The 14899-nt window shown below is 43.4% G+C and overlaps 1 protein-coding gene across 1 annotated transcript in view; it reads right to left on the bottom strand.

The window, feature by feature from the left end:
- The window catches only part of PRRG4 (proline rich and Gla domain 4), a 169269-nt gene extending 158015 nt beyond the window's left edge, over positions 1 to 11254 (bottom strand). The window contains exon 1 of the mRNA XM_069738852.1: positions 11000 to 11254. Coding sequence (XP_069594953.1) covers positions 11000 to 11040 — 41 coding nt within the window. The 5' untranslated portion in view covers positions 11041 to 11254. The remainder of the gene's footprint in view (positions 1 to 10999) is intronic.
- Between the last annotated feature and the right edge of the window lie 3645 nt (positions 11255 to 14899).

The following is a 14899-nucleotide window of genomic DNA, read 5'->3' as shown; positions in this document are numbered from 1 at the left end:
AACAAATCCTAGACACTTCGTCACAGCCGGAGAACTAAATACCCCTATAGATGGAAATAGGAATACTATCTTGCCTCAGAGCAGAGCCCCAAAGGATAGGCAGCCCCCCACGAATATTGACTGTGAGTAGGAGAGGAAAGACACACATAGGCAGAAAACAGGATTTAGCAAAAGAGGCCACTCTAGCTAAAATAGGAAAGGATAGGACAGAGTTATTTGCGGTCAGTATTAAAACCCTTCCAAAAATATCCACAGCAGATTATACAAAAATTTCCTCCATCTAACTAAAGACGTGGAACGTATATCTGCAACTCCAGAGAATCCTACACACAGAGCAGAAATACAATCATAAATCCAGCACACAGCATGTGTGCCATAGAAAAAAAAACAGACACTTATCTTTGCTGAATTGGCAGCTAAGCAGGAGAAACCAGACAGAGGTCCAACACCTCCCAAGAACCATTGACAACTGGAAAGGACTAATGAATCCTGCAAACCTAAATACCCCAGTCAGAATTGCAATCAGCAGAAACACCTGACCATGACTGCAGCCCTGGGACAACTGCATTACCATCTACAACCACCGGAGGGAGCCCAAAAGCAGAATTCACAACAGTACCCCCTCCTTGAGGAAGGGTCACCGAACCCTCACCAGAGCCCCCAGGCCGATCAGGACGAGCCAGATGAAAGGCACGAACCAAATCAGCGGCATGGACATCAGAGGCAAAAACCCAAGAATTATCCTCTTGGCCATAACCCTTCCATTTGACAAGGTACTGAAGCCTCCGCCTCGAAAAATGGGAATCCAAAATCTTCTCAACAACATATTCCAACTCCCCATCAACCAACACAGGGGCCGGAGGATTAACAGAGGGAACAACGGGCTCCACATATTTCCGCAATAAAGATCTATGGAAGACATTATGGATAGCAAAAGAGGCCGGAAGCACCAGTCGAAAAGACACCGGATTAATAATCTCAGAAATCCTGTAAGGACCAATAAACCGAGGCTTAAACTTAGGATAAGAAACCTTCATAGGAACATGACGGGAAGACAACCATACCAGATCCCCAACCCGAAGCCGGGAACCAACACACTGACGACGGTTAGCAAAACGTTGAGCCTCCTCCTGAGACCACACCAAATTGTCTACCACATGAGCCCAAATCGGCTGCAACCTGTCAACCACAGAATCCACACCAGGACACTCAGAAGGCTCAACCTGCCCAGAAGAAAAACGAGGATAAAAACCAAAATTACAAAAGAAAGGCGAAACCAAAGTAGCCGAACTAGCCCGATTATTAAGGGCAAACTCGGCCAATGGCAAGAAAGCCACCCAATCATCCTGATCAGCAGACACAAAGCATCTTAAATAAGTCTCCAAAGTCTGATTAGTTCGCTCGGTCTGACCATTTGTCTGAGGATGAAACGCAGAAGAAAAAGACAAATCAATGCCCAGCCTATCACAAAAGGAAAGCCAAAACCTAGAAACAAACTGGGAACCTCTGTCGGACACAATATTCTCCGGAATACCATGCAAACGAACCACATGCTGAAAAAACAACTGAACCAAATCCGAAGAGGAAGGCAATTTAGGCAAAGGCACCAAATGAACCATCTTAGAGAACCGGTCACAAACAACCCAGATAACAGACATCCTCTGGGAAACCGGAAGATCCAAAATAAAATCCATCGAAATATGCGTCCAGGGCCTCTCAGGGACCGGCAATGGCAAAAGCAACCCACTAGCACGGGAACAACAAGGCTTGGCCCGCGCACAAGTCCCACAGGACTGCACAAAAGAATGCACATCACGCGACAAAGAAGGCCACCAAAAGGACCTACCAACCAAGTCTCTGGTACCATAAATGCCAGGATGACCAGCCAACACGGAACAGTGAACCTCAGAAATCACTCTACTAGTCCATCTGTCAGGAACAAACAGTTTCCCCACAGGACAGCGGTCAGGTTTGTCAGCCTGAAATTCCTGAAGAACCCGTCGTAAATCAGAGGAAATGGCAGAAAGGACCGCCCCTTCTTTCAGAATACCGACCAGTTTCAAGACCTCAGGAGAATCAGGCAAAAAACTCCTAGAGAGGGCATCAGCCTTAATGTTCTTAGAACCCGGAAGGTACGAGACCACGAAATCAAAACGGGAAAAAAACAAAGACCATCGAGCCTGTCTAGGATTCAGCCGTTTGGCAGACTCGAGGTAAATCAAATTCTTATGATCGGTCAAGACCACAATACGGTGCTTAGCTCCCTCAAGCCAATGTCGCCACTCCTCAAACGCCCACTTCATAGCCAACAACTCCCGATTGCCGACATCATAATTGCGTTCAGCAGGCGAAAACTTACGGGAAAAGAAGGCACACGGTTTCATTAAGGAACCAACAGGATCCCTCTGAGACAAAACGGCCCCTGCCCCAATCTCAGAAGCGTCAACCTCAACCTGAAACAGAAGAGAAACATCCGGTTGGCGCAACACTGGAGCAGAAGTAAATCGACGTTTAAGCTCCTGAAAGGCAGAGACAGCCGCAGAGGACCAATTCGCCACATCAGCGCCTTTCTTCGTCAAATCGGTCAAGGGTTTAACCACGCTGGAAAAATTAGCAATGAAACAGCGATAAAAATTCTGCCTATAAATGTATGTGGCGATGATGGCGGACCTGATTTTATGTCATAATATGCACATTTTAATGGTTTTATGTTGACAGAATCACATTTTCCACTGACAATTTTTTCAGTTTAATTCTGTTTATAAAGCTGGTTACCCATTGAAAAGGCTATATCAATGGCTACGTGCTAAGATGGGCAGGGTGGTCTTCATCCTTCTGCCTGGTATAACAGCGGAATGTAAGCCTTGCTATTTTATGAAGTGAAATAGGGGGTGCAGGTTTTGTATTTCAGTGATAAAAATTTGCAAAACCCAAAAATTTCTGAAGGCTCTTCACAGATGTGGGCTGAATCCAATCATGAATGGACTGAACCTTAACCGGATCCATCTCTATAGACAAGGGAGAAAAAATAAAGCCCAAAAAAGAAACCTTCTGCACCCAAAAGAGACACTAAGACCCTTTCACAAACAGGGCATTGTCACGAAGGATCTGAAATACCATCCTGACCTGTTCCACATGAGACTCTCAATCATCGGAAAAAATCAAAATATCGTCCAAATATACAATCAAGAGCTTATCAATATAAGTCGGGAAAATATCATGCATGAAGGACTGAAAAACAGATGGAGCATTAGTGAGCCCGAATGGCATCACAAGGTATTCAAAATGGCCTGCGGGCGTGTTAAACGCAGTTTTCCATTCATCACCCTGCTTAATACGAACAAGATTATATGCCCCCCGAAGGTCAATCTTCGTAAACCAACTAGCTCCTTTAATCCTAGCAAACAAATCGGTAAGCAAAGGTAAAGGGTATTGAAACTTGACCGTGATTTTATTCAAGAGACGATAATCAATACAGGGTCTCAAGGAACCATCTTTTTTAGCAAGAAAAAAGAGCCCCGCTCCCAACGGTGAAGAAGATGGCCAAATATGCCCTTTCTCCAACGACTCCTTAATATAGCTCCGCATGGCGGTATGTTCAGGCACAGACAGGTTGAAAAGACAACGCTTAGGAAACTTACAGCCTGGGATCAAGTCAATAGCACAATCGCAGTCCCTGTGCGGTGGAAGGAAACTGGACTTGGGCTCATCGAATACATCCTGAAAATCAGACAAAAACTCTGGAATTTCAGAAGGTGAAGAAGAGGAGATTGACATCAAAGCAACATCATTATGAACCCCCTGACAACCCCAACTAGTCACAGACATGGACTTCCAATCCAACACAGGATTATGTACCTTCAACCACGGAAAACCCAGCACGATAGCATCATGCAAATTATGCAACACCAGAAATCGACAATCTTCCTGATGGGCTGGTGCCATGCGCATGGTCACCTGTGTCCAAAACTGGGGTTTATTTTTAGCCAAGGGTGTAGCATCAATGCCCCTTAAAGGAATAGGGTTCTGCTGCAAAGGCTGCAAGGGAAAACCACAACGCCTGGCAAACTCAAAGTCCATTAAGTTCAAGGCGGCGCCTGAATCCACAAATGCCATGACAGAAAATGATGACAATGAGCAGATCAAGGACACAGATAATAAAAATTTAGGTTGTACAGTACTGATGGTAATTGAACTGGCGATCCTCTTTGTCCACTTAGGACAGACAGAAATTACATGAGAAGCGTCGCCACAATAATAACACAACCTATTCTGACGTCTGAAACCTTGTCGTTCCGTTCTAGACAGAATCCTATCACACTGCATTGGCTCAGGAGTCTGCTCTGAGGATAACGCCACAGCGCGCACAGTTCTGCGCTCCCGCAAGCGCCGGTCAATCTGAATGGCCAGAGACATAGAATCACTCAGACCGGAAGGCGTGGGAAACCCCACCATAACATCTTTAACGGATTCAGAAAGACCCTTTCTGAAAATTGCCGCTAAAGCATCATTATTCCATTTAGTCAACACCGACCATTTTCTGAATTTCTGACAATACAATTCTGCCGCCTCTTGACCCTTAGACAGGGCCAATAAGGTCTTCTCAGCTTGATCCACAGAATTAGGTTCATCATATAATAATCCTAAAGCCTGAAAAAAGGAGTCTACATTAAGCAAAGCCGGATTCCCAGATTCCAGGGAAAACGCCCAATCCTGCGGGTCGCACGCAGCAGTGATATGACAATTTTTACTCGCGGAATGGAATCACCGGAGGATCGAGGTCTCAAAGCAAAAAACAGTTTACAGTTGTTTTTAAAACTCAAAAACTTGGACCTGTCACCAAAAAACAAATCAGGAGTAGGAATCTTCGGTTCTAAAACAGGAGGCTGAACAATATAATCAGAAATACCCTGTACCCGAGCAGCAAGCTGGTTTACATGAGAAGCTAATTCCTGAACATTCATGCTAGCACAAGGCTCTTCAGCCACCCAGAGATTAAGAGGGAGGAGAAGACAAAGTAGACTGAAAAAAAAAATGGTTCAAGACCTTTCTTCCCTTCTTCTGAGATGCATTTAACTCATTATGGGCCAGTTGTACTGTTATGATCAGGTGACCTTGGAGCAGCATGAATAACTTTCACTGGAGTAGGTGGTAACTATACTGACCGCAAACCCTGATCTTATCACCGCAACGAGAAGTAGCCGTGGGGTGTGCCTAACAAAACCTAGACACTTCGACACAGCCGGAGGACTAAATACCCCTATAGATGGAAATTGGAATTTCTTCCTTGCCTCAGAGCAGAACCCCAAAGGATAGGCAGCCCCCCACAAATATTGACTGTGAGTAGTAGAGGAAAAGACACACGTAGGCAGAAAACAGGATTTAGCAAAAGAGGCCACTCTAGCTAAAATAGGAAAGGATAGGACAGAGTTCTGTGCGGTCAGTATTAAAACCCTTCCAAAAATATCCACAGCAGATTATACAAAAAAATTCCTCCATCTAACTAAAGACGTGGAACGTATATCTGCAACTCCAGAGAATCCTACACACAGAGCAGAAATACAATCAAAAATCCAGCACACAACATGTGTGCCATAGGAAAAAAAACCAGACACTTATCTTTGCTGAATTGGCAGCTAAGCAGGAGAAACCAGACAGAGGTCCAACACCTCCCAAGAACCATTGACAACTGGCAAGGACTAATGAATCCTGCAAACCTAAATACCCCAGTCAGAATTGCAATCAGCAGAAACACCTGACCATGACTGCAGCCCTGGGACAACTGCATTACCATCTACAACCACCGGAGGGAGCCCAAAAGCAGAATTCACAACAGGGGACCCCTCATAATAGATAACTAGCCTTGCTGAATCTGACAGCTGAGGGTTGCATCCCTCAGCTGTGAGTTTTGCCTGGCTGGTTGACAAAAATACAGGGGAACCCACGCTGTTTTTTTTATTTTTTTATTATTTATTTACAGTGCATGAGTGGCAGATGAAGACTCCCATCCACCGCTCCTGCTCTTGCTGTTATTAGGGCAGCGAGTGTCGGATGATGGGTGTAGTTGTCCCATCAGCTGACACCAGTGACCGGAGGAAAACTTTATACCTCCAATCACCGTTGAGTATTCCCGCTGTCTTTTGACAGCATGGGAACCGTGGCTCTCTGACCAGCGGGGATGATTTCACCGACAATCAGAAGCGGTCTTGCATATTACAGCGCAGCAAACACTGGATGTTCGGGCCCCCCATTCAAGTGAATGGGGTCTGGGTTCGGGTTCGAGTCCGGATACCGTTCTGAACTTTTTGTAACTCTTCAGCTGAACCCGCCAGACCTGAACATCCAGGTGTCCGCCTATCGCTAATGGCAATCACTTGGGACAATGAACTCCTGGAGACGGCCAGCACCTCCCAGTCTCAGATGCTGCCAAATAAACACTGACAGCTTCAGCACGCCCCTGTACCAGATAGGATGGCTGAGCTGTTAAAGTACGGACAGCTTCAGCATGGCCTTGCACCAGATAGGATGGCTGAGCCGTCCGTAACTGCATACCAGATGCACTGAGGTATGGAATTGTGACAGCACTGTTACTGTGCATTAAAAAGAATATTGCACAGAAGCAAAATTCTACTGAGCATATGTCAGAATTGGCAGCTGATGCATACTCAGTAGAGCAGGGACTAAACGAGTCCTTGAAGCAGACATCACTGCTGATGCTTCCTTTCTAGTGGTGAGCAAGTATAGTCATTGCTCGGGTTTTCCCGAGCATGCTCAGGTGGTCTCCGAGTATTTGTGAGTGCTCGGAGATTTAGCTTTTGTTGACACAGCTGCATGATTTACAGCTGCATGATTTACAGCTGCTAGCCAGCATGAGTACATGTGGGGGTTGCCTGGTTGCTAGGGAATCCCCACATGTAATCAAGCTGTCTAGTAGCCGCAAGTCATGCAGCTGCGGCAAGGAAAACTAAATCTCCAAGCAGTCACAAATACTCGGAGACCACCCGAACGTGCTTGGGAAAACCCGAGCAACGAGTATACTCGCTCATCACTATTCCTTTCCACTGATGACACTTTGAGTATCTTAGCATGCACTGGGGGGTTTCTCAAAAATAAAATAGTGTGGTGAGGGAATGATAGGGAATTTTTAATTAAACTATATTAGAAAAGAGAGTAGATTATGGCATTAAATAGACAGGCATTTAGGATTAAAATAAATGTTAGAGTACTATAGTTTGCTTGGTCTTAAAATAATTAGTTGCTTTCTTTATAATGCTTACCTAATGCTTACTTAATACTCTGTACTCCTGCTTCTAGACCTGTCCTCTGCTTTTGACACAGTTGACCACTGCCTTCTACTACAGATCCTCTGCTCCTTTGGCATCAAATACCTTGCCCTATCCTGGATCCTACCGCACATTCAGCGTCTCCCGGTTTGTACTCAATCCCTCCCCCAGATCATTTCTATCCTTATAAGATAAGATTTTTTGTCATTTGAACTCTTTTAACCCTCATATATATGGGTAATTTTACCTTGTCTAATTAAAAGTTATATTTTAGGAGTATTTTGTGGTCTTTTCTGTTCTACATATTAATCTATACTCTGTAATTTATAGATTAAGGTTGATAATAACTGTGTCTCTCCATTACTAACCCGTGGGCTTGATGTCATATGACAAAACAAAGGTGGCATCAACCCCACAAATATGAACCCTACTTGCAACCGCTACAGGGCAAGTGGGAAGAGACAGGCAAAGTGCCAAAAATCAATTAGTAAGGTAAGGGGGAGATGGATTTAGTCAGCTCACCGGTCTTCATTAGTTTCCAAGGTCCATCCACGCACGGAGCCGACCTGATCAAAGGCGTAGTCAAATTGCAAGCAGGGAAAAAAAAGGTTGTCTCCAGCGCATATATTCATATAATTAAAATTTCACTTTTATTTAGAACTTTCTTAAAAACATAGTCTCAGGTTTGTACAACCAGTGGGGTCCCTGGTAATCTATCAATGCGTTTCGACCAGTTGGGTCTTACTCATGGCATTTTTAAGAAAGTTCTAAATAAAAGTGAAATGTTAATTATATGAATATCTGTGCTGGAGACAACCTTTTTTTCTGCTTGCAAAAAGCACCAAAAATGGCACATTTAATAGGTGTGTGTGCATTTTCAGGGCGGCTGCGGGCTGCTATTTTTAGGCTGGGGGTCAATATCCATGGCCCCTTACCAGCCTGAGAATACCAGCCGCCAACTGTAAGCTTTAGCAAGGCTGGTTGTCAAAAATGGGGGGGACCCCACATGGGTTTTTAAATGATTTATTTAAATAATTAAAAAAAAAAGTGTGGGGACCCCTCTATTCTTGATAACCAACCTTGCTAATGCTGACAGCTGAGGGTTTCAGCCCCCAGCTGTAAGTTTTGCTTGTGCTGACGGTAAAAAGCATAAAAAACAGACATGTCAGCATATTTTGCCCACGGATACACGGTCCATGGAAACACACTGACATGTGCACGGATCCATTCACGTGAATGGGTCTACCTGTGTCAGTGTCTCCAGTATGTGTGAAAACGGTCACTACATGTACAGGAGGCACAGGCGTGTGAAAGAGCCCTTATACAGAATGAAAAATATTTCCCCCTCACCAGGAGCAAAACAGTAACAGTGCAGTGACATGACAATAATCTGCATAACTAATCATATGCTAAATAGTTATCATATGCTAAATAGTTGCAAGTCAAATTTATGTATGAGACTGCCAAAATGATTGTCTATAAAATCATGATAGTCTCACGATCAAAGCAGTAGTGGACGGTGAGATATGGAGCCAGGAAGTCAAAACATTGTTACCCTTTTGCTCATCAGTGTATACTGATCCACACATGGAGTAGTTTTCTATACCTTATATTACATCCTAGGGGAATGGTAAAGGTATATGGAGCACCCCCAGACACAGGGCCACGAGTTCTCGTTACCGGGCCTCTCTGGTTCGGTTCTGAGGCTGTCACGGTGGCTAGACCTGGTCCGCGACCCTGCTAAGGGGCGTCCAATAAAGGTGGTGCAGTCTGTCAGGGGTTCGCGACGCCACCTGTGGTGTTCGGTCAGGGTGACCGATTCTGCTGTGGGGTCCGCTGGGGTGATGGAATGGCAGCTGGATGGTATACCTTCCCACAGGTGAAGTATGTCCCCAGGGCTTCCCAGTAAGGTGGATGGTGATGGTGTGAAGTGCAGTCAATAACGAGGACACTTGGTTGCAGTCTCTTTACCTCTTTACTGAAGACTTCAGGATCCTCAATCCAGAGCACGTTTAACAGGGCTATCTAAGACCGGCCGGTCCGATGGGCACTTCCAGAGTTTCCTTCGCAGATGGAAATCGTTGCCTACCACTAGCGCCTGTTTGTGTTGTAGTCCTACCCTGCTGAGCATTCGGAATAGTCCTCACAACTGCACAACTGCTGTTCTCGTTCGTCGTTCTCTACAGCTCTCTCTCTCTTTAGTTCCAGATGTTGCTAGTTTCTCGTCCCCCAGATATGTTATGGCTAGGACGCACCCGTATGATGGGAAGGCCTGGAGGTCTTCCGGGACCCTAGAGATGCCCCTCTCCCACTGTTGCCCCCTATGTCTTCGTAGGAAATTTAAGGTAGACAGCCAACCTATAATTAACTGTCCTGCGGAGTTCGAAGTAAGGCCTAGAGTCAGTTACTCCCGCGGTGTTCCGGCCATCGGCTACGCGCCTCAGTAGGATGTTGCCTCGGTCTCACGGCACGACTCCTACTGGTTCTCCTTTGTGCTTGATCTCGTTTACACTGTTCCACAATATCCTTCCCTTCGTGTCTCTTTCTTAGGATACCGCCGCAAGGTAGTGCAGGCGCGGTTCCGTTACGTTCTGTTCTGTTCGCTAGGCACCTGCCAGGTTCCCATGCCCGACAGGGACCCCCCTGTGTCTTCTCCCTGCAACACTCCCTGCCGCGGGATGTTGCCTGAATCCAACCCAGTCAGCTTCTGACTAACTTCCTCCCTGACCCCTAGTTTTACCAATGTGAGGAGTGGCCCAATAAATAAAGCCTTTTGCTCCCCCTAGTGGCCGGAGTGTGAAGTGTAAAGTGTTCTGGTGATATCTGGTCAGGAGAACTCCTTTAGTGCCATCAGACGTACCATCACTCCCCTTAGTGGCAGGGCGTCATACTGCAACGACCAGATCTCTGGGGCGCTGCATATACAATCTCGTGGTTGAGTAACACCTTTGTTTAGTCCACCATAATAATTGCAAGTGTTCTCCAGAGTCCAGAAGACCCTACAATGAATTGTGATGTATCAAGCCAAGTAAATCTCTTTGTCTACTACAGTTATGAAACATCTTTCCTTCGTAATAACTCTTTGGTAGTTCGTGCTATAACCAGATGTACTGAAACAGGGTCAAATAGCCTTTCTGTTCTAGTAATCCTACTATTTAGGTCATTGACATGCTGGCAGGACATGGTCATCCTGCAGATACTACAAAACCTTCATTATTAGTTAAAAATTATCTGTGCAAGCAATAATAGAAAAAGATAATTCTGACTGAAGCAGACATTGGGAGCAGCTAAATGCATAAATTAAAGTTACTCATTATGTGTACATATGTCATAGGTATGAATATACTGCACAGGCACTGGATGCCACCCACCAGCCACAGATGTGTTGCTACCAGTCTCAGTATGAGCCTCCTATTCAGGGAGAGTTATATAGAAAATATCATATGTAGGCAGAAGTTTTCATAAGCTGCAGTATATGGTATATAGAGTGAGGGTATCCATTTTACATTTTCGTAGCCGACCTAATATATTGCTTGCAAAGAACAAGAACCCTTTGCTGAACTTAACACTTACCCCCACTTCCCACACAAGGTAAACAGGATGGTAGAAAACACACTTTTTATTTTGGTCAAATTTCTATAAAAAAAATAACATCCCCAAAACTCAATAACAATTACAGTAGCGGCTCAGAAGACGTATAAATGTCACTGACTTACCTCAGTATAGGAGCCCTATTTCCATGGATGAACAGATTCATCAGTGCCTTGAATCCGGTGGTTTTAGGAGGAGTGAACACAGTTCTTTTCTCTAACCTCACCACTTCTGAACACACCAAAACCCAAAGTTCAAGCAATAAAAACACGATGATTCCAACGCATGTACACTTCTTTCTGCAATGTTCTCAGCACAAGCCCATGGGAATCTGTATCACCACATAGCCAGGGGTAGACAAAGTCCCATCTAGTCTTACACCAGGAAGTCATAAGGCAGGTAAAGGTAGCGCCTCCCTCCTTCAGGTACCTGTCTTGTCTTGTGGGACTCCTGTGTCATTCCACAAGTATCCAGCTAATATGATTAGGACTGGCACTTCTGGTTTCCTATTATTCCTACTTATGACTCTATTGGGAGTAATCACCTAACAACGTAATAATGAAAAAATATTAATATCATAAGAGAAAAGCAAATAATGAAGGTAAATACCAACACGAGAATAGAAATCAGCAGCTGCATCGGGCACTGGGTATATTATTTAATGCATGTATTTACACCAGTTTTCTAGCCTCCTGAATAGCAAATCTGTACTTTTTCATTCAGAATAACCCCTTTAAATTTGTCCTACTATGGATGCTGTAGTGCAATATCAGACTGCTCAATTAGCCATACTGGAAACCTGCTGCAGAGAGCACATGCTGGTGTGTAGTACTCTGTATGATCAGATGATCCCACCCCTGGATCTGACAAGAGCTGCACACATCTTATTTCACTCCTGGCTAGTGGTTAAGCCCTTTAAATAGGTAGGCATTGTAATCAGAACTCAAGAAAATGTCTGCTATGTGTTTATAGGAGAATTATAGCTTGTTGCTCCAGGCCATTTGCTAGGTTTCAGTCATCTCGAGGCACCAGCGAATAACACATTCAAATAATAGATATGTGTCCAATCTGCCAATGCCCCATTGGTGTCCCAGGTATCCTCAGAGTCTATGAACACAACTCAACAATCCTACATATTAGTTCTCATCCAACCTTCCAAGACATGATAAAATCTAGAAAACCATTGATTACAACATATACCAGTCATCAATATACATTGAAAAAATGAAGAAAAAAAATGAAACAAAGTCCAAAATGCAGTATAAATTACAATATTTATTAAAATATATATAATATAGTGTAACGTTGGGAAAAAATACCATAAAAAGCACAACACCAGGGACATGTAAATGGCAGCACTAAAAATAAGTTAAATATATAACCACAGTGTAAGAACAACATATATGTGCATACCTGTGTCAATAAGCCATAAAATATATAGCAAGCAGATTTACCAAATGAATATTATAAAGTGCATGTGCAAATTTAATTAATTGGTGGCAAAAAGGAGACCGAATAGAGATGCTGATAACAAATATTGGTGCAATCTATTGGCGCTAAATCCGGCCGGTATATAGTATAATAGTCATAGTGACCAGTGAGCTATAAAGCACCCAGCGGCCAAGCAAACAAAAAAAAACAAAAATTGCCCAAAAAAACAAAATAAAAATCGGAGTAGAGGTAAAAAAGAAGCCACCTGGTATTACCTGCTGAATGGGTTGAACGTCCCTGGGAACCTCGACGCGCGTTTCGGCATCTGCCTTCGTCAGGGGGTCTGATGGTGCTTCTGGTCATTTACTGATGCCCATTCTGGTGCAATGTTCCTGTACTCATGATGGTCCTGGTGCTGTATTCTGCCATAGAAAACAGTAATTTGCTCTGTATACTGCAATACTGTTGTATAAGCACTGTAGCATAAATACTTTAGTGTAAGCAATCAGTCGATTGCAGGTTCAAGTTCCTTAAGGGGAGTAAACATGAATGAATACCGTAAACGTAAAACCCAAAAAACAATGACAGAATTCCATTTATTCACTGCAGGTTTAAATTACACTGTGGGTATGGGTGCCATCTCAAGCAGAAAAAAATCTAGAATCAGCCCTGTGTGCCACCGTCCTGGTCTTTGCTGTTTGGCTGCAGTGGTGAAGTCACATTAACAGCACTGCAGTCAAACACTGAGCTTAGCATCTTTGCATCCATCAGATGTAGATGGCGCAAGCCACTGATTTCACTGAAGGCTGCAATGATGTCAATGTGATGTCACCATTATAGACAAAACATCAGACCTGCTGTAGTGACAGAGACAGCGCTGAACCCAGGGAGGGTAAGTAAAACTCAGTTTGTTTGTTTTTTTCACAGGACTAAGCCTGTGGACAGAAGATTGATGAAAGGAGACAACCTCTTTATTAACCATGTGATGTGGCATTACTGTACTACTATATATTTGCTGTTACTGTATTTTATTCCTGTTCTGTGACCTCTCTGCACATTCATTATTTTCATACTATGACATTTCTATGTGTAATACTTCCTCCTATGATTCCAGACAGATTGTTGATCATTTGCTGTGACATCACTGGTTGGTGTTTCTGTTTTGGCTATTATCCACGTATAGTGATACATTTATAACATATTTACTGTACTGTGACATCACTCTGCACTTTCATCACTGGCACTATTTTTCCTGTCTTGTTACTTGACTGTAATTTTTACTCACTAATATATGATAATGACATGCAATTTTGTTTATTATTACCTCTTCGTGGAGAATTGACTTTTTATTGTCACATTGCTGCGTTAAACATCACATTGAACATAATCTCCGTATTGTGATATCACTGTACTTATTTTCCTTGTACTCTGATATTATTACTTCTGTTATCAATATAGAGGGTTCATTTTCCATGTAATCTGAGGTGAAGAGGTTGCAGACTTCCAGGAAACCTGCTAGAGGATCAAAATATTAGTAGTATAAAACGCATACAGTATATAGCTGGAGGGGCCTTTTTTTAGATCTTTCATTGGGTCTCAGTTGAGTTACATAAGAACTGATGATTTTTGGGGGGACCTGCTAAAAATCAAATGTTTATGGAGGTGACATGACTCCATCTTCTCCAAACAGCGAACTCGGAGAAAAAAAAGGATCCATTATGTTGGCTTTCAACATGCCCAATGATGTCTGGCAGCAGACTAGTCCCTCTCACTATTGAGAACAGATGCGTATGTATGAAGAGAGTTTGGAGGAATAGCTGTCGAATGGGTGTTTGACTGATAACTTGTGTCTATGAGCTTGACAGCTTGTATCTATGAGTTTCCAGATCTTACAGAGAGCCAAATTTAAAAGACACCTACAGTAGTGTTCATAACAATAGCAGTCCAATATGACTAACAAGATTAATCACTGTTTTTGGTATAAATTATATCACCACATAACAATTTACTAGTTGGTGCAGTAGATTGTAAGAAAACCACCAGACCCAGCAATCATGATCTCCATGTTGTTGAGTCTGTGTATTAGAATAATTAATTGAAAAGGGGTGTTCAAAATAATAGAAATGTGGAGATCAATGATCAATAAGTGAAGTCAATAATTCTGTGAAAAAACAGGTGTGAGTCAGGTGGCCCTTATTGAAGGGTGAAGCAAGGACATGTTGTACATGCATTTCTCCTTGAAAGCCTGAGAAATATGGGTCGTTTGAGACATTGTTCAGAAGAACAGTGTACTTTGATTAAAAAGTTGATTGTTGAGGGTAAACCGTATAAAGAAGAGCAGACAATGATCGGCTGTTCAGGTAAAATGATCTCCAGTGCTTTAAAATGGAAAGCCAAAAAAGAGAGACGTGGAAGTAAACGGAAGACTACCAGTCGAATGGATGACAAAATAGCCAGAACGGCAAAGGCTCAGCCAATGATCAGCTCCAGGATGATCAAAGACAATCTCAAGTCACCTGTGAGTACTGTGACAATTAGAAGACAATGTGAAGTGTGAAGGTAATCTCTTAGCAAGAAATACCCGCAAAATACTG

This window comes from Ranitomeya imitator, chromosome 9, assembly GCF_032444005.1.
Source record: "Ranitomeya imitator isolate aRanImi1 chromosome 9, aRanImi1.pri, whole genome shotgun sequence".
Classification (NCBI taxonomy): Eukaryota; Metazoa; Chordata; class Amphibia; order Anura; family Dendrobatidae; genus Ranitomeya; species Ranitomeya imitator.
The sequence above is the reverse complement of the archived record's forward strand: the minus strand, read 5'-3'. Positions and strand labels throughout refer to the sequence as shown.